Genomic DNA, 25,517 nt, shown 5'->3' on the forward strand with positions numbered 1-25,517 from the left:
GCTCGAGGCCACCACAAGCCCAGGTGTCTCGCCCTGCCTCGGTGTCACCCCGGCCCACATCCGAACGCCCGCCGGGAAGCTGTGCGCCCGCCACCTCCCAAGCAGGCCTTACCTGTGACGTGGAGCTTTTCGTCGGTGACCTCCGCCTTCAGGTAGATCCGGCCCCTCTTCTCCGTGTGGTCCATCCCACAGAGGCTGGGCACGTTGATCACACACTGCTTGTGCACGTTCATATCGCAGGCTGCGGGTCGAGAAAGCGGAGGGTGAGTGGGGCTGGGCATATGGACCCGAACCGTCACTTGCTCGGTGTTTTGGTTGGAGAAGCGCAAGTGAAAACGAGACACCCTTTAACTTGATACTTTGTTATAATGTTGTTGGTCACATGGAGAACTGGGAGCAGATGTTCCTCACAGCACAGGCGTCCTGTGCACCACAACAGCCTCTAAATGTCCACACCACGTTGGCTCCGTCGTAACTGAAGCAAACCCCCTGCCTGGTCTTCTGTGACGGCTTCCAAGATGTAACAGTGCCCAGCACGCACCGGGCAGTGCCTGCAGAGCCCGCACGGATCCGCACGCGACGGACACAGAGGCAAAGAACACGCACATTTTACACAGAGGCCACTTTCTGCCAGGGAATTGCTTATGCCTCCCTAGCCCACCACTTAGAAGGCGTGAGAACCTGTGGGTTGAGTGGAGGAAATTCATAACATTTTCCTTTCCCAAGCGAACTCTGTATTTTCAAGAAGGCTTAAATACATTGCTTTTGGTTTATTGTGTGTGTGTGTGTGTGTGTGTGTGTGTGTGTGTGTGTTTAAAGAACTTGTATTTGATATTTTAAACCTGACTTCAAATATTTAAATATTACTGCAAGTACAACAAATACACGCCTGGCATGATATGCCATTCCTTCCCGGCTGACATTTCGTGGGCGAGACGGGGGAGGATGGAAAAAAGACTAGTCATTGCAGCGAACCAGAGACACCCTGGGAAGAACCCTGTGCGGAGCACAGACACGAGGCTCCGTGGAGGCGCTGCGGCGCCCGGGTCCCGGCACCGTCAGGCTCCGGTCCCCCAGGGCGTGCCACGGGGCTCTTCTGTGACCTGCGAGGTGGAGCCGTCATGCCATTTCGTTGTGAGGGTTGAATTTCAATCTGGGTGAACGACATTGCAAAAAGCATGGCGGAGGATGTCTGTGTGCTGGGATGGAGCCCGGAAGGCGGCATGATGGTCGCAGGAATAAAGAACAATGGGCTGATTCACGAACGCGGATTCTGCATAGGCTTCTATTTCCAAAGTTACCTGTTCAAAGCCATGTATCTGGGTTAGAAAAGATACTGACTCTGGAAATTACCTCCAAGCGCCTGGGAAGCATTTGCAACGTAAAGGAAACAAAGGCCACAGCCTCTGCGGAGGATCCGGACAACGGGGAGGGCGAGGGAGGTGAAGGCACACGGGGCTCTGTTCTTGTCGTGGCTTCTCCCATTAGTGGCTTTTATATCTTGGGAAGCTTATCTGCTCTCTGGGATTCCATTTCTTACTCTGTAAACTAAGAGGCTGGCCCAGACAAGCGGCTGATAAGCTTCTTCCCACCATAGGATTACGACCTTACAACGTGCAGGCAGAGGGTTCTCCGCTGCAGAAGGTAAGGGAGGGGCTAGGTCATGGCACCCACCTGCCTTCTCTCCTCCTCCCTCCCGGAAGGAGCTCAGGCAGCAGCCCCAGAGGCCTCAGGACTCCAAGGAAAGGAGTTTAACACAAAACAAAACAAAAAGCACTGGTTTCCAGCCCAGCCAGTGTGGCTCAGTGGTTGAGCACTGACCTATGGACCAGGAGGTCACAGTTCGAATCCCGGTCAGGGCACATGCCTGGGTTGCGGGCTTGGTCCCCAGTGTGGGGCATCCAGGAGGCAGCCGTTCAATAATTCTCTCTCATCATTGATGTTTTTTATCTCTCTCTCCCTCTCCCTTCCTCTCTGAAATCAATAAAAATAAATATATTTTTTAAAAGCACTGGTTTTCAGATTTTTTTAAAAAAAATAACAGAACCCATTTTCCAATAAAGACTTAAGTGGAATCCTAATATGTAAACCAGATGAGTATTCTTTTATTAGCATATATTAGATTCTAATTTATACCATTTGCTTATTATAAAGACATTCATGGACAACCAACAAAGCCCTCAGATCCAAACACATTTTGAAACCAGCTGTGAGGGATGCTGGGTGAAGTCCCAGTTCCGCCTCAAGAACTTGTTTACTGATGCTTCTCGTTACAGTGATGCAGGACCAGAGCCCCGGCTCCTACAGAAGAGTGTGCACCAGCGGCAACACTGTCTAGCTCCCCGCTTCCCAGGCCTGGGGACGCTTCAGTGCAGTGGATGCAGCAGGAGAAACTTGGCTACACGTTCCTCTCAGTGAGTGACACTGGGCAACATCCAGTCTCCCACGCCACCCTCAACGCGTCAAGGTTGAGTGTGTCACACATTCAAGTGCTCCTTTTTGTTCCAACGCTGAAAGCAGTGACAAGTATACTTACAAATGCACTTCCAATGTGCACTTGCAGAGCCCTGAAAACCGTGTCTTTGGGATCCCTGGGTTACGTTAGGCTATGAAATTCCACAGCTTGGCCCGGCTGGTGTGGCTCAGCAGTTGAGTGGCGCCCTAGGACAGCAGTTCTCAACCTGTGGGTCGAGACCCCTTTGGGGGTCGAATGACCCTTTCACAGGGGTCGCCTAAGACCATCAGAAAACACATATATAATTACATATTGTTTTTGTGATTAATCACTATGCTTTAATTATGTTCAATTTGTAACAATGAAAATACATCCTGCATATCAGATATTTACATGACGATTCATAACAGTAGCAAAATTACAGTTATGAAGTAGCAATGAAAATAATTTTATGGTTGGGGGTCACCACAACATGAGGAACTGTATTAAAGGGTCGTGGCATTAGGAAGGTTGAGAACCACTGAACTAGGAGGTCACGGTTTGATTCCTGGTCAGGGCACATGCCCACTAGGGACCATGCAGGAGGCAGCCAATCAATGATTCTCTCTCATCATGGGTATTTCCATCTCTTTCTCCCTCTCCCTTCCTCTCTGAAATCAATAAAAATATATTTAAAGAAAAAGAAAAGAAAAAAAACTAATGTGATTTAAAAAATTTTTCCACAGCCTGCTGAAGGGGAGAACCCTGTGTTCTGAGAAACTGCCCATCTACTCTGTGAAGTTCATGGGTCTTTATTTTTATGTCCCGTGTTTGCTCCATTTAGGATACACATATCTCGAGCTTCTGGCCGTAATCACAGTCGTTAACGAATGGCCAGATGCTGGTATTCCCCTGACGCTTTCTTGTCTACTAGAAAGACAGACTTAGTCATTGCCTTTTGTGTCCTCAAAGTATACACTTTTACCGAAGCAAATAAATAGTCTGGGAAGCGCATCTCCACATATAGGAATTGTCAAAGCCAAGAGTTCCATAGCTGTTCCTTCCCCCTGGTCGTCGGTGGAGATACACACGGAACAGGCAAGGGGCACGGAGGTGGGTAGCTGTCACTCTGGTGACTTCATCCTAACTGGACGGATAGAAATCTGAGCCGCCCAGGGGCATGCAGGGCCAGTGAACTTCAGTGAGATGCCACCCTGTCTCTTGTTTTCACTGTGGTTTCAGTTTAAGGAGAACCTCCTGGATTTTTCCACATCCGTCCACTCATTAGAGACCCAGGAGGACAGTGACTGTGATCGCTTAGCTTACTCCGAAGCCGAACCAAACGCGCAGCGTGGAGGCGCGGAGTCTTTTTCCAATGCATGCATCTGCTTTGGGGTTTGACGCGCCTGCATTTCATAGGGACTGAAGATTTCTACCACGAAAAACTGTGACAGCACCAACGTTATGGATTGATTGGGTGCTTTCTGGGGTCCATAATGAAGCAGTGAAGTAGTTTAATAAGCCAGAACTTTGGCTGGGGAAAAATCCGACACTTTATTGGTCTGGTATACACCGGAATGAGTGCTCCTTCTCGATGAGTTGGAGCTGAAACGTTACTGCACCCGCTGCGTGCAGGGAACCCCGGGCCCAGGCTGGGACCCTGGCCATGGGCTGGAAGAGAGAAGGTACTTACTGTCGCATTTCATCCCCTGGTGGATGAGCCCGTACAGCAGCGACCCGCAGTGGTCACAGAAGGTGGGGCTTCCATAGGTGTGGATTTTGAACTTGTGCTTGCTCCGGGGGTCCTGTGGGGAGAAGCAGCAAGGTTGCTCATTTCGGTCACAAAAGGTCACCTTTGTGGGCTAAGAGCCAAGGCCAGCACCCTTCCCCTGACTCCCCATTCCCATGTCGAGGTTCCAAATGGAACCAGACTGGGATGAGGCCAAAAAAAGTCAATCTTAGTAAAGTGCTCAGATGGGCAAATCCATGAGGAGCAGTGCACACCTCTGTTTCTCAAGGCTCTGATGATCTCTCTATATAAAAGCCTAAGTGACGGTTATGACCGAATGACCAGAACGACCGGTCAACCAGTCGCTATGACGTGCACTGACCAGCAGGGGGGCAGATGCTCAATGCAGGAGCTGCCCCCTGGTGGTCAGTGCACTCCCACAGCCAACCACCTGCTGTCCCTCCCCTTGGCCGGCCACCCCTCATCGGCCCATGGCGCTAAACCATTCCTAGACGACCTGCTTCTGGGTCGGGGTTTTGTATGTAGCAGAGCAGCACCCTTGCTGTGATCTATTGAAAGTCATCCCTCAACACAAGGGTTTGTCTCGTTCCCATCTTCTCTCTTCCCTGGGGGCCACCTGCCCAGCCCCTGTGGCGATGCTGCGGCAAGGGAAGGAGGAGGGGGGAAGGTGGGGAACCGTGTGAAGACAGGGAATTGCTTGCTGGTGTAAGCACCACCCGCCTTGATAAACGTCAGCATTTCTCCCAATTTTTCGCTGTATACAGACAGTCCTCGGGTTACGCCGGACTTGATGTATGTCGTTCTGTGGTTACGTCGCCATCTCCCATTTCTTTATTAAAAAAAAAAGTTCCGTCATTTCGACGTATGTACATAAGTGCTTTATGTTTTTTATTATTTATTTACCACAAGTAAAGGTCAGGAATTGTTATCTTTCTTTTAAATTTTTTTTACTGTTTCACTTCATTACTGCTGTGTATGTGCTCCATGTGAGTGACGTAGGTGCTTATGGTGCTTATGTAGGTGGGTTCCGACTTAGGGCGAAAATCGTGTTACGACGCACCGTAGGAACGGACCTCTGACGTAACCCGAGGACCTACTGTGCTTATTACCCTCATTCGACAGAGGTGATGGTGACCTTCAGAGTCACATGGCCAGTGCATGTCGGAGATCGGGTTTGACCGCATCTGTGTCTCTAACACTGATTCCCACCCCAGGGTTTTCAGAAATCCACCCAGGATGAGGCTCTGGTCTTAACGTCTTTTAAACAAACTTCTGCATTCACAACACAATTTTTTTTGGAAATGAGACCACCACCTGCTTTGTGAATAAACATTCACTGGCACGCAGACATGCTCATCCACTGACATGTCTTCTGTGGCTGCCGCCTCAACACAAACCCAGTGAATGACCTTGGAGAGGTCATGCCCCTTATTAATAAAGCAGATAAAAGCCAGTCTGCCCAGGGGAGAGCCTGGAGCGAGGCGCAGCTTAGGGAACATCTAAGGGCTTTTCGACCTGAAAGTCCATAAGCAAATACGAGAAGAGATTATTGTGCTTGTATTTTCCTTGGAAGTGAGCCGAGGTGCCCAGGCTTCCCTCACTTCAGTGACCTGGGCCTGGATGAGAAGGGAGAGGAACACTAATAGCCCAGTCCTCCTGGGGGTCGGAGTGGACGCCAAGGTGGCAAGCAGCCAGGGGACTTCCTCCAGGTCCCGGGTCCCGGGTTCCTGCCTCTGGTGGACACGGGCTTTCCGTGGCAAACGCCCACCCTGAGGGGTAAACTGTGCCACCTCCTGCCAACCCAGCTGGCTGTGCCCGGATCGACCGTAGGATGAGGGCCTCTCCCACACACCGGAAAGAGGATGCAGGGGCATAGAGCCTCGTTTCCTGTCTCCCGATCGCAGCCAGTCTACACTGACTTATGGGATTTACCGAGAGCAACGGTACTAACCCTCCCCAGGTTCTCGTCAATCATCACCAATGAGCACTGCGTTTTACTTCTGAGGGCCCCGATCTCCCCACCTGGAGCCACAGGCGTTGGGAGGGTGATCCTCTCCGAAGGGGCCTCTCATGGAGCCCTACGTGGGCAGGAGCGCCAGGGCTGCGGAGGATGCCAGGGGCGAGGGGAGCCACTGCTACACTAGAGCTTGAAATCTACACTCGATGATCTCGTTGACTCTGTCTTGCTTTAAAAAACCCCACAAAAACAGAAAACAACAACAACAAACTTGTTTTTACTTTGGAATAATTTAAGACTCGTAAGAATGTGCAAAAATAGTACGGATGTTCCCAGACACTCCCGCAGCCAGCCTTCCGCAGTGACACAGGTTACACAACCACAGCACGTGGCAAGACCAGCGCGCCGGCACCGATGCCCTACCGTTACCTAAACGGCAGGCGTTAGGGTTTCGCCAGCTCCTACGTGCGTAATGCCAGTGCCTGCACTTTTATCAAGCAGCTTATGAGTGAAATGCACTGTTTACCGCGTGGGGAATACGGTGATATCTGCTGGGTACATGTCACTGATTCATCAAATGCACAGCCCCTGGAATCTCACACGAAGGGGTCATGGGAGGGTGAGTCTAAAGATGTGTTTGAAAAGTAGAATCAGAATGCTTTTCTCTACATCAAGGAAACACATACTCTTCCCAAAATTTTCTCATCAGTTTTTCAAAACAAAAACCATGCTGAGGCACCGGCTGCCTGAGGGCACATACACGGTGCCCGCCGGGCCAGGGGCAGGGAACGGTGTGTCAGCTCCGGTGCCGGAGGAGCAGGCGCCTCCAGGACATCACGTGGCAGGAGCCGGCCCCACTGGCTCCAATGGGCTTTGTGACAGGAGGCTCCGTGAGGCCAGGGAGGCGGGGGGAGCAGTGCTGAGTCTCAGGAGTCTCAGGGGGACAGGTCTCACTGGTCCTCAGGTTGTGAGCAGCCGCGTTTGATGGACGGGGCCTTGGAATGCCTTCCTACATCATAAACCTGGACCCCCATCCTTCGCTTGCGTGACCCCCAGGTAGCACCCAGGCTTCTCTCATCCTGCTGTGACCAACGTATGCCACGACCCCGCCCGCTGAAACACATAAAAAGGCAACAGCGAAGGTGCTTCCTCCTCTCAGGATGCCTCCCAGAGGCCTGCACCAGAGCCAACGTTCCTCTTTCCTCTGACCTCGCAGAGCACACACACACACACACACACACACACACACCTGGGGGACAGACACCTCAGTCTAAAAGACAGTTCCCAAGCATGTGGCTGAGCTCGCAACTGGACCAGAACCAAGGCTGACAATGAAGTTTTAAGTATTAAGTTGATCTCCATCTGAGCTTCCTGGGAACCAAAGCAAAAAGGGAAAAGAATCACAGCAGGTTCCTCTGGGACTGCAAAGCTCCAGGATGCAGAAATCTGTCTTAACACCCCTCCCCTCCCAGCATTGTCTCACACACGCTGGACCTTCAGTACATGTAAGGAATGACTGAATCTTTAACAAAGCATCCTTTTGTCCCTGCTCACTGGAAGGTTCTAGGTAAAGTTGCCTCACATATAAGCTAAGTTTGGCTGCACCCAAGGCCACACAGAAATGGCTGGCACACACACCCAGCCTTGACTCTTGCCAAGTAGCAACATTTCCCCCTTCAGTGCAATGCAGGCAAAGCCTCCTCGTTCCTTCCCGGGCACTGGCAGCCCCTTATTCAGTGGAGCAGGAACCCTGCTGTCACAGGGCACACGCCTGCCATCACAGCATCATGAAAGTGGAAAACGCTCAGCTCAGATGCTCCGTCATATACACGGTCAGGGGAGGAAAAAGAGATTTTCGGCTAAACCAATTTTCATAGGCACGAATGAAGTCTCACCCACAAACCCGAAGCTAGACCTTTTAGGGGGAAAAATAACACACATTTCAAGTTCTGGGAGTCTGTTGCTAAACGCAGAGGCTTCGTTAGCCTGCGTTCAGAAACATTCCTATCAGGACTTCCTAGGTCTTTCTTAATCAGCAACACCACCTCTGTCACCATCACTGTGCAGTGTGTTAAAAATAAACCCCTGGACCACGCTGCACCAAATGTTGATGCTGTGTGGGTCTTAAATTTCCTAGTCTTTTTTTTTTTTTTTTCCCCATATATCATATAGGTTTCAGGTGTAGATTTCTATGATACAAGATCTGTATATTATGCCATGTGCCCACCACCCGAAATCAAATCATCTTCCATCTTCATATATTAGGCCCCCGTCACCCCCTTCAACCTCTCCCCTCCACATGTTTCTCTTAAAGGACCCAAATGGCTGTCACTGAGGGCTGGAGTTCAGATTTTGAGTTTCTGGACAAGTCTGTTTTGAACGGCGGGGGTGGGGGGGGGGGTGGTTAGGGGGGAGCGGGTGTGCCCTGCCGTGTGACTTCCACAACCGCCCAGAGCTCCGTGGCTCCTTCAAGCTGCTCCCTCTGAACACCCAGGGAAATTTCCCCCACGTTCGCCATCTGACGTGTCCTCATGAATCACGCTTGCAAGCCAAGCCTGGGTCTAAATGTCACCCATGTGCTGACTACACAAGCAACACCAAAAAAACACTGCTCTCAGCGGAATCTGGCAACATTCCTGTGATGGTAAATTTCGTGGGAAGCAGGTTTGTATGTGTGTTTTTTTTGTTTTTGTTTTTTTAACTCTCTGCTTTTTTAAATTCCTACTTAAAATTTTTTGTTAATGTGAGACTATTACCCAAACCAGATCATATGAGCAGGGTGATTTTATGTGACTTGGGTACCATTATAGTTATTACACTGGATGGCACGCACTGAGCCAGGCGCCCACTCCCCGCCTCCGGCTCCCGAATCAGCCCGGCTGACCGTTCGGGCTCGGGGAGGGCACTTTGCCTTTGATTACACTGGTCTCATTGCATGTTGCCTGTTCTAAGAAGGAACTAAGGAACTTCCATGTGTGGTGACAGCTCATTTTTGCTCTTAATGTAGCCCTGTTTTATTCTCATGATTAACATCCACCTTCACAATTGGACCAGCTTGTCTAACCAGACTTTGCTAGTAGAAAGATTCGTATAGGTCCTCTGCCAAGCTATGCAAGGTGCTTTAATCCTTATGTCGACAAACTCTTTGAATAAAGTTCTAAATAAACCTCTACCGGCAAGGCAAAGCTAAATGAACCGTAACATATTTACACCTAGCGATACTATGTAGCAGCTAAATCGAATGAGCTCAATCTTCCTGCAGCAATATGGACAGATCTCCAAGACATAGTGTCTAATGAAAAGAGGAAGCCATAGAATGAAACAGAAAATATAATGTCACTTATGTAAAAACAGGATTAAATATAACTGCCAGGCACAGAATGGTAACAGAGCAGGATAGATATATAAGTAACATACCTCCCGGGAATGTGGGGACAGACTGGCTGTGAAGATGGCAGGGAGAGGAGCCTTTAAATAGTACCTGAAAAGGTTTAAGTTAAAAAAAAAGAAAGAATTCATACATATCTATGTAATCCAAACTACCACGACTCCCACCTGAACATATGTGGTTATATTTCAACTGGTTCATGAGATGCCATTAGAGGGACACCCCAGTATGTTGGAGAAATTGGGGCACAACTGCTGTACCTGGTGATAAACGGCTTTGCCGACAGCTTCTCTAGCCATCTGCGGAGATCACTGTGCAGATATTGGTACCACCAGCCATCAATAAAGCTGCAATCTTAATGAAAAGCTCTATCATACAAAAGCTACATCTCCCTACTTGTAAAAAAATTTATGGTGTCACCACTTCCAGATGAAAGCGTGACATGTGTCACTGTCTCATCGATTACAAAAAAAATCTTTGATGGTTTTGTCTGAAATCCTGATGTTAAAATAAGATGTTTAAAATGTGCAAATATTCAAACCACAAAGCCTATCATTTCCTAGTTAGCTAGCCAATTTCTTCATTTCATCTTAAAAATGATTCATGCCTGGCTGGCATGGCTCAGTGGTTGAGCATCGATCTATGAACCAGGAGGTCACGGTTTGATTCCCAGTCAGGCACATGCCTGGAGTTGGGGGCTCCATCCCCCGTGTGAGGGTGTACAGGAGGCAGCCGATCAATGCTTCTCTTTCATCATTGATGTTTCTATCACTCTCCCCCTCTTCCTTCCTCTCTGAAATCAATAAAAACATATAAAAATGATTCATTGTACACCTACGGTATACCAGGTGGTGTGTCCATTAGGTAAAGTTTCATAGCAATTTATTTTAGCACAAATCAGGCTTTTGCTCATTAAAGACCTTGTTAGCTCCAGGACCATAGTTTGGAAGGGAAATAAAACAGGAATACAAGAAGGATCTTCATTATGTAATGCCCTGCCAGTCCTGAACAAAGTTGTTTCCTATAAAAACCACCCAGGCCAAGTTTATGTGACTATCTAAGAACAAATCAGAGATAAATGGAGACATGTTTATTCGAGAGCATCCGAGATCCTATCAGCTTTGTTTAACTGAGTGAAGACAGAACTGGGCCGTTGTTCCTGTGAGGAGCCTGGCCTGGCATGAGGAGATGGTGTGGCACATGTTCAGAAGCCTCACATTTGCTGCAGGTGGATAATGTGCCCCAGATGCTGCCCTTATTTTTGTCACGGATTGGAAAAGTCTATCATTATTTGCAAGAAGGCTGGGAGACTGCCCAGCAGCTGGCATTTATTCAACTGATTAAAACCAACAGAGGCGGTGGAAGCTGGATCCCTGTATCTTTCTTGAATGCAAAGTCCAGAGGGGACCAGTTTTCTTCAGGTGCCTCTGATTCTTCCTGCAGGTCACTCACCACTCCCATCAATCTCTCCCAGATAGCCCCCCGCCCCGACCCCCGAGTAGCTATGTTGAGAGATATTTACTTCCTGACACCCAAGGATCTTTGCAACTATAACCTCATGCTTTATTTTAAAAAACATGCAGCCTATGGCAAAATATTCATCGCCCACTTGTTATTTTCAGTTGTTTATTCACATGTTCATGTATGCAGACATGATCATATTTTCTTTTTTTTTTTTTTAAATATATTTTATTGATTTTTTACAGAGAGGAAGGGAGAGAGATAGAGAGCTAGAAACATCGATGAGAGAGAAACATCGATCAGCCGCCTCCTGCACATCTCCTACTGGGGATGTGCCCGCAACCCAGGTACATGCCCTTGACCGGAATCGAACCTGGGACCTTTCAGTCCGCAGGCTGACGCTCTATCCACTGAGCCAAACCGGTTTTGGCGATCATATTTTCATGTATGCAGATATGATCATATTTGTTGTAACAAGATATAGTGAAGTAGAAAGGAAAATGACCTTCCTATACAATAAAGAGGTAATATGCAAATTAACCCTCACATCCTCACAAGATGGCTGCCTACGACCAGGCCAGCAGGGGGGTTAGTGAGGGACCGCCAAACGACTGAACAAGCAGGCTGCATGGGACGACCAGGTTGGCAGGGGGTTTAGTGAGGGACGACCAAACGACTGAATAGCAGGCTGTGTGGGGCGATCAGGTTGGCAGGGGGTTTAGTGAAGGATGACCAAACAACTGAATAGCAGGCTGTGTGGGGTGACCAGGCTGGCGGGGGGGGGGGGGGGGGGGTGAGGCTGGCGGAAGGTACAGTTAGGGGCAACCAGGCAGACAGGCAGGTGAGTGATTAGGAGCCATCGGTCCAGGATTGTGAGAGGGATGTCTGACTGCCGGTTTAGGCCTGATCCCTGGGATCGGGCCTAAACCGGCAGTTAGACATCCCCCAAGGGGTCCCGGATTGGAGAAGGTGCAGGCTGAGCTGAGGGGACACCCCCCACCGCCCGCACGAATTTTGTGCACCGGGCCTCTAGTATGTATATAAATGTTTTGGTTATGTTTCATTCAAGAACGATATTAGTATGTGTGTGTGTGTGTGTGTGTGTGTGTGTGTTTTCTTAGGAATCATCCTAAACTAACTCTCTAGTTTTTCCTTTTTCTTTTTTTAAGTATATTTTATTGATTTTTTTATAGAGAGGAAGGGAGAGGGATAGAGAGTTAGAAACATCGATGAGAGAGAAACATCGATCAGCTGCCTCCTTGCACACTCCCTACTGGGTATGTGCCCGCAACCCAGGTACATGCCCTTGACCGGAATCGAACCCGGGACCCTTGAGTCCTCAGGCTGACACTCTATCCACTGAGCCAAACCGGTCAGGGCTAGTTTTTTCTTAAATAAACAACAACCTAACAGCTCATCTTAAACATCTTCCCATGTTGTTAACTATAAAGTAGTATCACATTTTACTGTGTGATATTTCATCATAAGGATGCACCATATTCCTGGGCATGGAGTTGATTTCCAGTCTCCCTCGTACAGGCAACACTTCCCAACTGTCTGTGAGCCCACACTGTGCGAGGATCTCATCAGCCCTCAGGATAAAGCCAGAGTGAAGATTTGGGCCACGAAATAAACAGAAAAGACTAAATTTAAAAGTTCCCCGTCCACGACAAGCCAGGGGTCTGGTTCTGATCAAGGCCGTCCGGTTGCTCTGGAGAAGCTTGTCAGTAACCAGTTTCTATCTCGGCTAACAAGTGCCTTTTAATTCCTGGTCCGGACTTGGTTTTTGTTAGGTGCAGGCGTCTGTCTTGCAGTTGGGCTGCTCCCATGCGCTCCGTGCCTGCCGAGAGCCTCCCCCAAATGATGGCTGACACTGCCTTCCCTCCCCCGGCCTCAAGAAGTGACGGTTCTTTCTCGTCATGGCTTTTCGTTTCTTTGCTAAGACGGGGAGCTGAGAAGCAGTGAAGGTTCATTTGTCAGTGAAGGATGGCTGGGCTGAATCCACACGGCAGCAGAACATCTTCCATGTTTTTAAAAACCCATTCTTTTCGCCCGCTGTCATCTCTGGTGCTTAGTCTCACACTGATGCACTGGGCTCGGGGTGGAGATGGGACTGGGTGAGACGCTCACCTTGGCCTTCCATCATGCAAAACACGGTCACAGGTGCAACTGAACTGTCCCCTCCCACCTGCCTGTTGTGCGAACTCGCTTCCACAGTTTTCGCCAAGCAGCTCTGCGCTGGGCTGCTGTGTGCTGGAGAGTCTGGAGCACCCACAGGTGCTAGGCACACGCATGCCTCTCTCTTTCTCTCTCCCTAAACAACAGGAGGTCGTGCTAATGCGCTTTCCTCCGACTGGGACTTTCAATGCATCCTAAGCAATGCCTCCTGGAGCTCAACCTGAAGGACAAAACAGCACTTGCTCAGCTCTCTGTCCCTCTGAACCGCGTCGGACACCTCCGATCCTTCATCTTAGACCGTGGTTCTGTGAAACACGGAAGCTGGACCTTAGGGTGGCAGAAACATGCTACGCACATTTGAAATTTGTTTTACTGTTTTATTTTTTAAAAAGCAAAACAAAATCCTAACAAAAATATCACTCAGGACAGGCTCATATTTCTACTTGAAGCAAACAGCTGTGTCACAATTAGGGCGGAAATTCAGCGCTGCCTGTCCAGCCCAAGGGTTTCGTCTTCAGTGCTTCTGTCCTCTCTGCAGAGGGGGTGCCGTTAAACTGCATTTGTGCACGTACCTCTATGTGCTGTTCTTTTTTATTTGAGGACACAGAAATAATGTGAGGGCGAGTATTCTAGAAAACAACAGTATTCTTTTCTCTATTAACTGGCTTAACCTTAGAAAAGTCAACATTTAAAAGAAAAGCGGGCCCTAGCCAGTTTGGCTCAGTAGATAGAGCATTGGCCTGGGGACTGAAGGGTCCCAGGTTTGATTCCTGATCAGGGCACATGCCCGGGTTGCAGGCTTGATGCCCAGTAGGGGGCATGCAGGAGGCAGTCAATTAATGATCCCCATCATTGATGTTTCTCTCTCTCTCTCTCCCTTTCTTTCTGAAATCAATAATAAATGTGTTTAAAAAAATAAAAGGGAAGAGGAAGTGTAACAAAACCGAATGGCAGCCGTGGGCCCCTGTAACCAGTTCAAAGGCTGCTCCACAGCCCGCTGCTCCGCCTGCACGCACAGGGTTGGGAAAGGCTTCCAGTTTACCTGCTCATCCATCCTCCCTCAGAGGCGCTGTGGTGCAGGAAAGGAAGTCAGAAACACAGCTTAGCTCTCGAAGGGCTTGCGTTACTGCCTGTTACCTTGTGAAATGGCCCTGGAGGGTCAGGGAGGACAGGCCGAGGTGAACAATGAAGAAACCAAGGCCCAGGAAAGTAAGTGATTTACGCAGGATCCAAGGCTGGTAAGCGGCAAAGCCAGGATTTCAACTCTCGCCTTTTAACTCAACTGATGGGTCCGACCCTACTGAACTAACGGTGGGCAGACTCAGTAATGTACTGGGCAGAGGCTCGTTCTGGTGTCAGGATGAACTTGACCCAGAGATGCCCAAACTTACTTCTTTTAGAAGACCACTTTCCTCTGAGGACAGGACAAAAGATAACATATACAGACGCAGCCTGTATATCACGGGACAGGAATGAATGGTAGCGGCATCTCTCACCTTTAACATCTCTAGGTTTCCATTCCTACTATTGCCCACAGGTCCAAGCCGGAGCAGAAAAACAGGTACTTCTTGATTCCCACTGAGGGGAACAGGTGAGGTCAAGGGTGGCGGGTCGAAGGGCTTAAGAGGCAGAGAGGGCTCCTGCTGCCACAGCCGTGCCGACGAATGTGGGTTTTGGAGCCTGCGTTCCTCTTCTTGATACAGTCTGTTCCTGAGAAGTTAACTCAGGCCGGAATCTGACTCAGCCTCCAGGATGCGAGCCGCTCAAACAGTCTGTTCTTTCTGGAAGATCGTCTTCTATGATGCTTTATCAAGTCCGCAGCTCTTGACAGCTAAACCGGTCTAATTGGCCTCTGTTCGTGGATGCAGATGGAAACGGCGACAGGGAAGGTAGTGTGCGACATAATTCACCCTGGGAGACTTTCTCACCGGTTTTGAAAGATGAAAGGTTTGTTCATCAGAGAAATTAACGATGCAGCCCCCCAGTGTCCAATGGGACCTCTGCAGAGACAAGACTGTCTCGTATCTGCGTTGTCTTACAGAGTAACCACCAGCTACACGCAGAGCACGTGAAATATAGTGACTTCTACTAAGGAGCTGAATCTTTCCTTTTCAAATATATTTTTATTGATTTCAGAGAGGAAGTGGGGGGGGGGAGAGAGATACTAGTAAAACATCAATGATGAGAGAGAATCATTGATTGGCTGCCTCCTGCACACCCCACACTGGGGATCGAGCCCACAACCCGGCCATATGCCCAGACCGGGATAGAACCGGGACCTCCTGGTTCATAGGTTGACGCTCAACCACTGAGTCATGCTAATGGGGCAGGAGCAGAATCTTTAAATTTTCACTTACTTTCAAGTCACTTAAGTTTAAGCAGCCACCGATGGCTAGTGGCTACTGTGAGGGACAATGTCTCTTCCCAGAGATGCTGTGTTTGGACCTCCTCCTCCTCCTCCTGAAGAGGGCCACGATGGCTGAGACAGGCGGGAGGGCTTGTCGGACTCTCTGCAGCTAGTGGGCAAGCTGGGCTGCTCATCTAGATAAAAACACCTCGCTAAGGTCAAGGTTTAAGGATGGGATAATCAAGTGCTAGATACACTGTCACCTGTTCAGGAACACTGTAGAAATGTGAACTGATTTCAGTGGTGAACTTACACGGCTAAGAGGGATGACATAGGTTTTCTGGTGGGAAAGGGGAGCGCTTCACCTTCTCTTACCAAAGAAATGAGGGGGCAACGCTCTCCCCCCAGGGCAAGAGAGGAGAGAAAACCCTTCATTGTGTGTCCTTCCATTCTCATCTTGGCTGTTAAACTTTCTCACCAATGAAGTGTCCTGGGAAAGGTCAGTCCTCTCCAGTTTATGGAGCTAATCTCCCGACAGGCGTCCCTCTGACATTTCATCTCCTGGGGATGTCAGTTGCCCACGTTAATGTGTGAAAACCATGGTCCTAAGGGAAGACAACCACTGGGAGTCAAGTCTGATTACAACTCACATTAAAACGATTTGGTGACACGGCTATTTTGTCCTTGAGCTCCGATGAAAAGGAGTGAGCCATCTTCGGGGGCAGGGATCTGTTCTGCTGGGCTAACGTTTTGGTGGTAAACACATCTGTTTATAATGAGCTTTCCTCTGTTATTGTTAATTTCATTTCTTAGATTACAGATGGAGACGGCCACGTGTGCATGCAATTAACTATGAGCAGCTCACTATTCCCGAGAAGTCTGTAGGCAGGCAATTGTGACGATTGTTATTAAACCCCCCCCCCCCCTCTCTCTCTCTCTCTCTCTCTCTCTCTCTCTGTGTGTGTTTTAAGACCCTTTTCTTTCTTTCTTCTTTTTTTTTTAAAAGACCCTCTTCTTAATGTAGACTTTTTGCATTTAGTTGCAAAACCCTGCTAAGATTTAGCACTACACAGGCATCTGAGGATCAGAAGTCACTCTGACACAACCAGGCACCCTGCTTCCGACGTAATTCTCCTGGTCACATCTGGAAGCTGTATGCGGCCGGAGTGGGTATCCGCTCTTATCCTTGCTGCTCCCTGAGGTTTCCATGACATTTTCTAAGAAAACACATCAACACAAACACCAGATCGGTGACGGGTATTTGTCCTGCAAAGTGCATCCTCCTCCGTCAACGAAGCATCTATTTTTAATGTTTCCACTTAACCCTCACCCCAAGGATCAAAGGCTTTGTAAAGAAATCTGGTTCTGATGAAGAGGGGAAAAGGGTTCTACCAATTTCCCACATGGAGCCCATGATCCTCCTGCTTGAATGCTAAGCGATCACAACCGGTGATAGAGTTTAACTGATTACACTGGGCTTTGCAGCAGTAAATTTAGAGCCAAGTATGTCGGTAAACATAAAGCAAAGGGAGGAAATTGGGGTCAGTGGGTCCTTGGTGAAGAAATAATTTTGATGTAAATGCCTCAATGGATAAAAACCATGATTTCGACGCGCTTCAAAGAGAAATATTTGTGGACATAACCTGAATCGCAAAACTGTCATTAAGAAAATGCCATGTCATGCAACTCAAATACGCAGCCATTCCTTTGGGTCGACCCTGTTGGCTCTCTGCAGCCCAAGGCCCCAAGATTCCACGAGTGGGACAAATCCATTCACCCAACGTTTCAGGAGCCTCCTTTCTTGATGAACTCTGGGTCCACTGAGTCCTCTCTGTGGAGCCAGGCTATGAGGCGTCCATACGCCCGAGAAGAAGGTGCAGAGGCCAGCACTAAGCCACTGCTAGGCCCTAGCGGCACGTGGGCTGACAAACGGATAACGACTTATTTCTTCCCAATCGCCAGAGGACAACTTCATCCTGGAACTTCAGAGCTGAGTTATTTTCGGAAGCTCCATGCTAAAATGTACTCCAACCCTCAAGGCTATTTTGTTAGCTGAGAGATGGAGCTAGTTCCTCTTACAAAACATGCAGAGAATAAAGGGAAGAATTAGGAGAGAGGGTCGGCGGGAATGGTGCCTCTCCAGGGAAACAACTGCCCGCTTCCTGTGGACAGCGGCACGGGGCACACGCCATCTACAGTGTGAACGGGCTGTGGGAAACGTGCTCACTTTGACTTCTGAGAATCACTCGGTTTCCATTTACTGGGGCCTGAGTGCCCTCCCCCCCGCCCCCCACAGCAGACGTTATTAGATACCTAACCCAAATCGATTCCTTTTTCCCCTTCTTAAGCAGAGATCTTTGGTTTTTGTTGGACTGACAACATGTCTAGCTAACAGAATACGTAAGTAACCATGTGACATAGCTCTGGTCCATCAGATGTAGACACAGTCTGCGGCTCACTTCTAAACACGTCCTACTGTCCTGTTACAGGTGCTGCCCTCCCCCACCCCGTTGCTTCCCTTTTCCAACTTCCTACCAGGAGGTGGAATAGCCATTTGATGATCAGAGACAAATCCTCTTCCCTCTTTGGGCATGGAGCCTTTTGGCAACTCTCTTAAAAAGGGAGTTGGATTTTTTTTTTTTTCAGCATCTCAGGAAAACAGGCACCAGAGACTGTCCAGTGAGTCACTGAGCAGTTTTGTGGCTTTTACCCATTTCTTCACGTTCCCACCGAATCACTGCCTCTTTCTCTTGTTGTTTGCTGTTTACATGACAGTGACGAAGTTCACCAAGGGAAACCTGCTTGGAAAGCCGGGTAACCCTTCTGCATTGGTCAGGCTTATGGACCCGAGTTATCCATGACTCCATCGTGGCCACTTACGGGAACACGTGACAGTGTGGCTTACTGGGAAGAAATCTTTAATTCCTCCCCAAAGCCTGTTTTCTTCAATGCTTTGGGCTGTTCCTAAGTAACAACTACCCGTATCTCAGTCTAACCCCCTCCATTCCTGTGTAACCTCATAATGAGATAGGAAAGCAAAACCAAGGTAAAAAAAAAAAAATCATAGTTTTCTGGACATTATACAGGTAGCCTCACTCCCAGCTCCCTTCTTTCCTTCCCTCCCTTTTGGAGGGCTAAACGAGGCTACAACAAACTCCTGAGAACATCTGCTTACTGAGGTTTTGCCTTGAGACAGAGTGGGGGGAAGAGAAGGAACTGATTTCAACACAGTTGAGCTCTGCCAAACCCTGTGGCCTCAAGAAGCTTGCACAGCCTCACGACCCCTCAGAGGCCTTGGCTCTGCAGATGAAGATAATGGTATTCATTGGAGGGGCATGGTATGCCCTTCTGTTGCATATACAAAGCAGCCTTAATGGATATTTTAAAACATTTCCCACGGGGAAAATAGGCCATGTGAAAATGCCAGGCATTCAGCTGTCACTTCCTCCCAGGGAAAAAAGGAAAAAGAAAAAAAGCCAACAGGCCTCCTTAGATGGAGACGGCGATTGCTCTCGCTCTGAAAGGTCAAATGTTTCTGCCTCCACCCTGGGCTTCAGGGTTTCCTCAAATCCACGGCCACGCGGAGGGTTAGCCTCTGCCAGAGTCACACCCCAATTTAGACCAGTTCACACAGATGACCGGAAAGAGGGCCACTGAGGAGAGACTCCTATTTGTTTCCCTTTGCAACCAGCTCTGGCTTCCATGATGCCGCGGTTCAGGACGCAGACTCAGGGACAGCCATTTCCAGGAAGAACCCATCCTTTTGCCATTCTGCCATTTTGCCAAGTTATTTTCCTGACCCTTGCTCCTTCAACTACTTGGAATACCAGAGAAAACTGTCATGATTTTTTTTTAAGTTATAATAATAGGTTCAAAAAATAACCTATTTGTTTTACAAATAAAATACTTGTAACATGTATATGGAGAGTCTAGGTCAAGCAGTCAAACTCAAAGGCTAAAATGGACCAAATAAATGAGGCATGTGGCCCGTGGGCCGTGAGTTTGACATGTTTGGTCTAGGTAGAGAGCAAAGATTATAAACATAAACATTTAGGGAGGAAAAAATACATGAGAATGCATGAATGAGCAGCTAAATGATGAAGTTTTTTTTAATATATTTTTTTATTGATTTCAGGGAGGAAGGGAGAGGGAGAGAGAGATAGAAACATCAATGATGAGAGAAAATCATTTATCAGCTGCATCCCGCACTGAGGATGGAGCCCCTAACCTGGGCATGTGCCCTGATTGGGAATTGAACTGTGACCTCCTGGTTCATAGATCAATGCTCAACCACTGAGCCACCCCTGCCAGCCTAAATGATTACTAATCATGTTTAACATGTGTAGCAAGGTCAGGACTCATTCAGTGTGTACTGAAAGAATAAAGTTACCCTTGACTTAAAAATGAATGTAGCATTTCTGCACCTACGTGAACAGGTGACCACATTGGGCCAACTAAACTCTCATGACACGATATGTTTCTGCCACCAAGAAGGCCTTGAAAAATCAGTCCCGGCCTCTTAGTCTGATGAAATCTCAACGTTGGTTCAAAACAATGCCAGCTTCTCTCCCACGGTAACACAGAAGTCCCTACCATACTCGATGGTCCATCAAGGTGCCTTATTTCCAAAAGTCCTTCATGTTCTTTACAAGGACTTGACAAAGGAAGGAAGGGCTGTTGGTCCTCAGACGGTTCTATGGAGCTCTGACCCAATTTCAGTATGGATTCTAAGAGATGAGGCTGAGTGATGTGCCCATCTGTGGCCACAGTCAGGAAGTTGCCCACCGGTTTCTTCCATCTCTCGATCCCTGGGTTTTGAGAGCTGGAGGCAGAGCTGCCTAAGGTGATGGGGCTTCCCAGCCAGTTCCTGCATAATTTACCCAAATGGATGGAACAGGCCGCTGAGGGATAAACTCTGGCCTGTTTCTCCTGGTTCATCATCAGATTTGCTCTCTGTTTGATCTCAGTGGCTCTGGGATGCTCCCTCTTTGAGACCCAGGAAGCTGGTGTAAGTCAGATAATGACAGGAGACAGCTGGTGGCAGATGGAGTAGGGTCCTTCTGAAGAACAAAGTTGGGCTTTAAACCCTGCCGATGGGCCGGGAGAGGAAAAAATCCCAAACTAGATTACAAAGATGAAGAAAAACAGCCCACGCCTGGTAGGTCGGAAGACATGAAACAGCCCAGATAGTCCACGTTTAAAACCCGGCCCGTCACCCTGTCCCTGTCGGGCCCTGAGCTGACACAGCACCTGCCCCCTTTCATCTGGGGCTCCTTACAGGTGTCATTTGGAAGAGACGGAGAACGGACAGGCCGCACTGCCTTCTGTCTCGCTTTTCCAGAGCCTGTTGTTTATTAATGTTCTGTGTCGGCCAGAATTATAAATGAGGAACTTAATTTTGTTCCTTTTTTAAAAAAATATTGTGTGCTGTTCAGGCCTGTGTCCTGAACCTGGACCTCCCCTGAAGCCACGGGAAAGCTAGAACTCCTGCTCCCATCAGGAAGCGGACGGGCCCACCTTTAGACTGCGTGGAGCTCCCAGGCTCCTGAGGGCTTCTCCTGGCCCCAGGCCCCTCCCACCTCCTCACTGCCTAACCCTCCAGCCACGCTGCTCTTCTTCTCCCAGTTGGATTCCTCTGGAATATAAGCTTACGACATTTACCACAATTGTTCACTAATTAATTAATTGTGTGATCAAGGCTCAGAGCAAATCTGTCTCATTAAAGCGTAGACTCCACCCAGTGGTTTTTACCATCTTCAGTAGCTGGGGACGGATGTGCCTCTGCATGTAACAGCTCCAAGCCTGGTCTTTGCATAAGTCACCAAGGCGGATGGAACCGGCCATCAGGCCTTATTCACTTGTGCCCCCCAGTGCCGAGCACAGGGCCTGCTCAAAGTCATCTGAAAAATGAACTGAAGAGATAAACGAGTAAATCGATCTCAGTGCTCTAAGGGCTCTTCATGATTTACAGTTAGAGGATTTACATGTTTCACAGTTAAAGGATTTGCGGAAAGATCCTCAGCTACCTGGTGCCAGGGCAGAATTAGAATCCAAGCCTGATGGTTGAATGTACAATGCTTTTTCTGTCATCATGACTAGGGTGGAGGTGACGGGGCAAAGACTCATACAGCTACTTAAATGTGCTAAATTAAGTCCACATACTATGGACTGTCTACATTCCACAGAACTAAAATTCCTGGACAATTAGCAAGTAATGATTTGCTAGGGGCCAGCCAGACTTTCTGTTGGGCCCCCAGGAAGGGCTGTGAATTACAGAAAGATATGTCTATTTTTCTTGCCATCTGAAACCAGGACCCAGAGCAGTGACGGATGTCCCGTCACCTAAAACCTCGCTCGGCAGAATGGCTGAGCACTCTTCTTAGTTCTGGGTCTATAAGTAAAACACTGAAGGTTCTAACCCAAGCAGCGTACAGGGACCTGGAGCTCCAGGCCCTGCCCCGATGTGCAGGTAAGAAAGGAATTTCACATAAACCCCAGATGGGCACAGGGTCCCGACCCCTGGCGGGGGGCTCTTCTCACTGCACTGTGATGCGGGTTTCAGTAATTACAGTTTGTGGATTTGCTGTAAACTGGAGGCAGCTCTACCAAAGCGTTGCTTCATCTCCTAGAGCAGGAGTGGGGAACGGCTGGCCCTCAGGCCTTCTAAGGCCCGAGAAATCATTTGGTCTGGCCCTGCCAAGGCATTAGGGTGAGTTAATTAAATGTCTGACTAAATATCGCAGGCTAATTTTTAAGTTGATAATTTTGTATGGCCCACGAATGATGTTATCAATATCCAAATGGCCCTTGAGGTTCCCCACCCCTGTTAGAGCATACGCAGGCCTGGAAGGACCAATGGCTACTTCGGGAAATGATCAAAATGGAGATGCAAATCACTGCTTTCCTCTCAAGTGGGGAGCACAGACAGTTCTCTAACATATCAAAGGGTTGTCGTAAGAATCATTTGCAAGGCTGTTGTTCTAGAGCAGGATATTTTCACCCCAGGGCTACAAATGTAGGTCACTTCCCAGATCAGACCCTCAATCCCAAAGTGCTGTCTTCAGAGCCCCGAGAATATAACCCCGTCAGAGCAGAGAATACTGGTTACCCACCCCAACATCCATTCCCTCTCTCCTGCCTGGCAGAACCTCCGTCTTGTCTTCACCTGGCACACTGAGATCTGCAGCGAAAACATTTCCCTAGCAGCTAAGTATGGCCTTGTGACAAGTGAGATAAAAGAGGAAGTGCCATGTGGATTTCCTGAAAAGCTGCTTGAGGCAGGTCCTTCAGCGGGGAGACATGCCCTTTTGCCCACGTGTGGCATGCGGCATAAACACGAGGGCTGGAGCTCCCGCAGCCACTTTGGGGCAAAGGGGACTGTGCATGGGAGCCAGGGGCTCAGAGGATGCAGCAGAGACACAGCCTGGCTCCTGACGACGTGGCGCTGCTTCCTAATCCCTGGCCTACTTCTCTCCGTGCGCTCTTCACACGAGAGAGAAACAAAGGCTCTTATTGTATCTGCTGTTATTTGGGGCTTTTCTATTGCATACAGCTGCATGCAATTCTTAACGGATATGCCCGTGAATAACAATGTCTTTATGGAGAATTGGGATGTCTGCAATAGCTCTGCCCCTAAACCCTCTCTGGCAGGATGACAAAACAGAGCACGCACACCCCTCCAAAACAGCCAGGAAAAAACACAATAGCGGGGATGGACATTCGTGGACTGCGAGAGAAGACGTTCCTGTCCTCTTCAATCTACCAGTTTGTGGTGATTTGCTGCAGCATCCCTAGGAAACTGACAGCCTGGGAACGGATTTAGAGCATCAAAGAGCACTGACTATTGAAAGTGTTCATAATCCTGAGGTCCAGTTCTGTGCCTCTGGAAACTCTCTCTCCTGCAGATTGCTGTGCCTCTGACCTCGAGTGTCCCTTCCCACCCCGGCTGTGCTGGCCTTGATACCACTCTCAGGAGCCTGCACCTGGCCGAGGGCTCTCATTAACGGTCAATGCTCTACTTACCTTGTTGATGGTGTGCTGGTGATGGAGGTGAGAAAAGTCGGCTGTTGTATGCCAGATACACCAATAAGCAGCTGCTAATTAGATTTTTGGATAAGATTGGATCTTACCCTGGAAAGATAAGCAGTCCCTGTACACAATGGCAACTTGCGCATAAGTGCCTAATTTTAAACGCACTGTCCTATTCTTCTGAAATTAACACGATTCGGTTTAGAATACTTATGTTCAGAATAGCAAATGAACATAAGTATTCATGGCTTTATACATACCCCATAGTTTTACAGGCCTGTGGTGGAGAAAGTCAATTATGAGAATTTAAAGACAGAAACGATAATTTCCTTCAACTGCCTGCAAGAAAAAGAGGTTTTCTTCCCCTGGAAAATTTCACAATGCCACAAATGAGATACTTATCTCTTCAGTTTCCATACAACTTAGCTAAAGAAAAAAAAAAAACCCACCAAAAACCAAACTCCAACAGAATCTGTCAAATATTCTCCACCGCACATATGACTTTCAAATTTATTATGTGTGAGAACTTCGTAGATACCAAAAAGTTCTCGCTGTAAAACAGTTTATCTCCACTAGCTCAGTATTCCCCTTAGGATTGAAGATTCTATATGTGTGCTATATTTACTACGCTTATATTATCAATGTCAGATGTCTTCAACTACCAGAATGATCCCTGAAACTAGGTTACATGGAATTATAAGTCAATCAAAGTGTTCTAATCTCAGTGGTGTGTAAAATACTTGCTATTCTTCCTTTCATTTTTCTACTCACATGGTGAGACATGCATAATGCAAAATTAAGTACTCTTACGACTCCACAATGAAAAGATAAATAACCCAATTATAAAATGGGTCAAGGATTCGAACAGACATCTCTCCAAAAGAGACACATAATGACCAATGAATGGATGAAAAGAGGTTCAATTCAATATCATTAGCCATTAGGGACATGAAAACCGAAGAAACCACAATGAGGTACCACTTCACACCCATCAGGATGACAAGAATCAAGAAGATTCCCCAATTCTAAGTATCGGCAAGGACGTGGAGAAATTGGAACCCTTATCCCTTGCTGATGGGACTATAAAACAGTTCAGCCACTTCGGAAAACTGCTTGGCCGTGCCTCAATTGCTGAACACACAGTTACCATATGACCCAGCCCCATGTATAACCAAGAAAGCTGAAAATGTGTCCCCACCAAAACTGTACAGTCATGTGCATAGCAGCAGTATTCACAGAGAGTGGACACAGCCCGATATCCATCAACCGATGAATAGATTTTTGAAATGTGATGCACCATACAATGGAATATTATTTGGGCACAAAATAGGAATGAAGCCGAAACCGGTTTGGCTCAGTGGATAGAGCGTCGGCCTGCGGACTGAAAGGTCCCAGGTTCGATTCCGGTCAAGGGCATGTACCTGGGTTGCGGGCACATCCCCGGTAGGAGATGTGCAGGAGGCAGCTGATCGATGTCTCTCTCATCGATGTTTCTAACTCTCTATCTCTCTCCCTTCCTCTCTGTAAAAAATCAATAAAATATATTTAAAAAAAAAAAAAAAACAAAAAAAAAAAAAAACAAAAAACAAAAAAAAAACAACAAAAAACAAAATAGGAATGAAGTAGATACAGGCTACAACATAGATTAATCTTGAAAACATTATACTAAGTAAAAGAAGCCAGTCACAAAAGACCACTTATATTCTATTATTCCATTTATATGAGTTGGCCAGAACAGACAAGGCCATAGAGACAGAAAGCAGAATCGGTGATGCCAGGGGTAGGAAGAACAGGGTAGTAGGGAGTGACTGCTAATGAGTATGGAATTTCTTTTAGGGGTCATAAAATGTTCTGGAATTAAATTATGGTTTTATTCGCACAAATCTATGAATATACTACCAAAAATCACTGAACTATATACATTAAGTGGCTGAAATTTATGTTACATCGATTGCATGTTAACAAAACCATAAA

At 47.9% G+C, this 25,517-nt stretch overlaps 1 protein-coding gene across 2 annotated transcripts in view; it reads right to left on the minus strand.

Annotated features, from left to right (window-relative positions):
* The window catches only part of PRKCA (protein kinase C alpha), a 285,771-nt gene that overhangs the window by 80,613 nt on the left and 179,641 nt on the right, over window positions 1-25,517 (minus strand). For both annotated transcript variants that reach the window (XM_070393096.1, XM_070393095.1), the window contains exons 4-5: window positions 4,128-4,239; window positions 113-241 (exon numbers count right to left, since the gene is read on the minus strand). In XM_070393096.1, coding sequence (XP_070249197.1) covers window positions 113-241; window positions 4,128-4,239 — 241 coding nt within the window. The remainder of the gene's footprint in view (window positions 1-112; window positions 242-4,127; window positions 4,240-25,517) is intronic.

This window comes from Myotis yumanensis, unplaced genomic scaffold (assembly GCF_028538775.1).
Source record: "Myotis yumanensis isolate MYYU_CA2020_CCGP unplaced genomic scaffold, mMyoYum1.0.hap1 SCAF_16, whole genome shotgun sequence".
Taxonomy (NCBI): Eukaryota; Metazoa; Chordata; class Mammalia; order Chiroptera; family Vespertilionidae; genus Myotis; species Myotis yumanensis.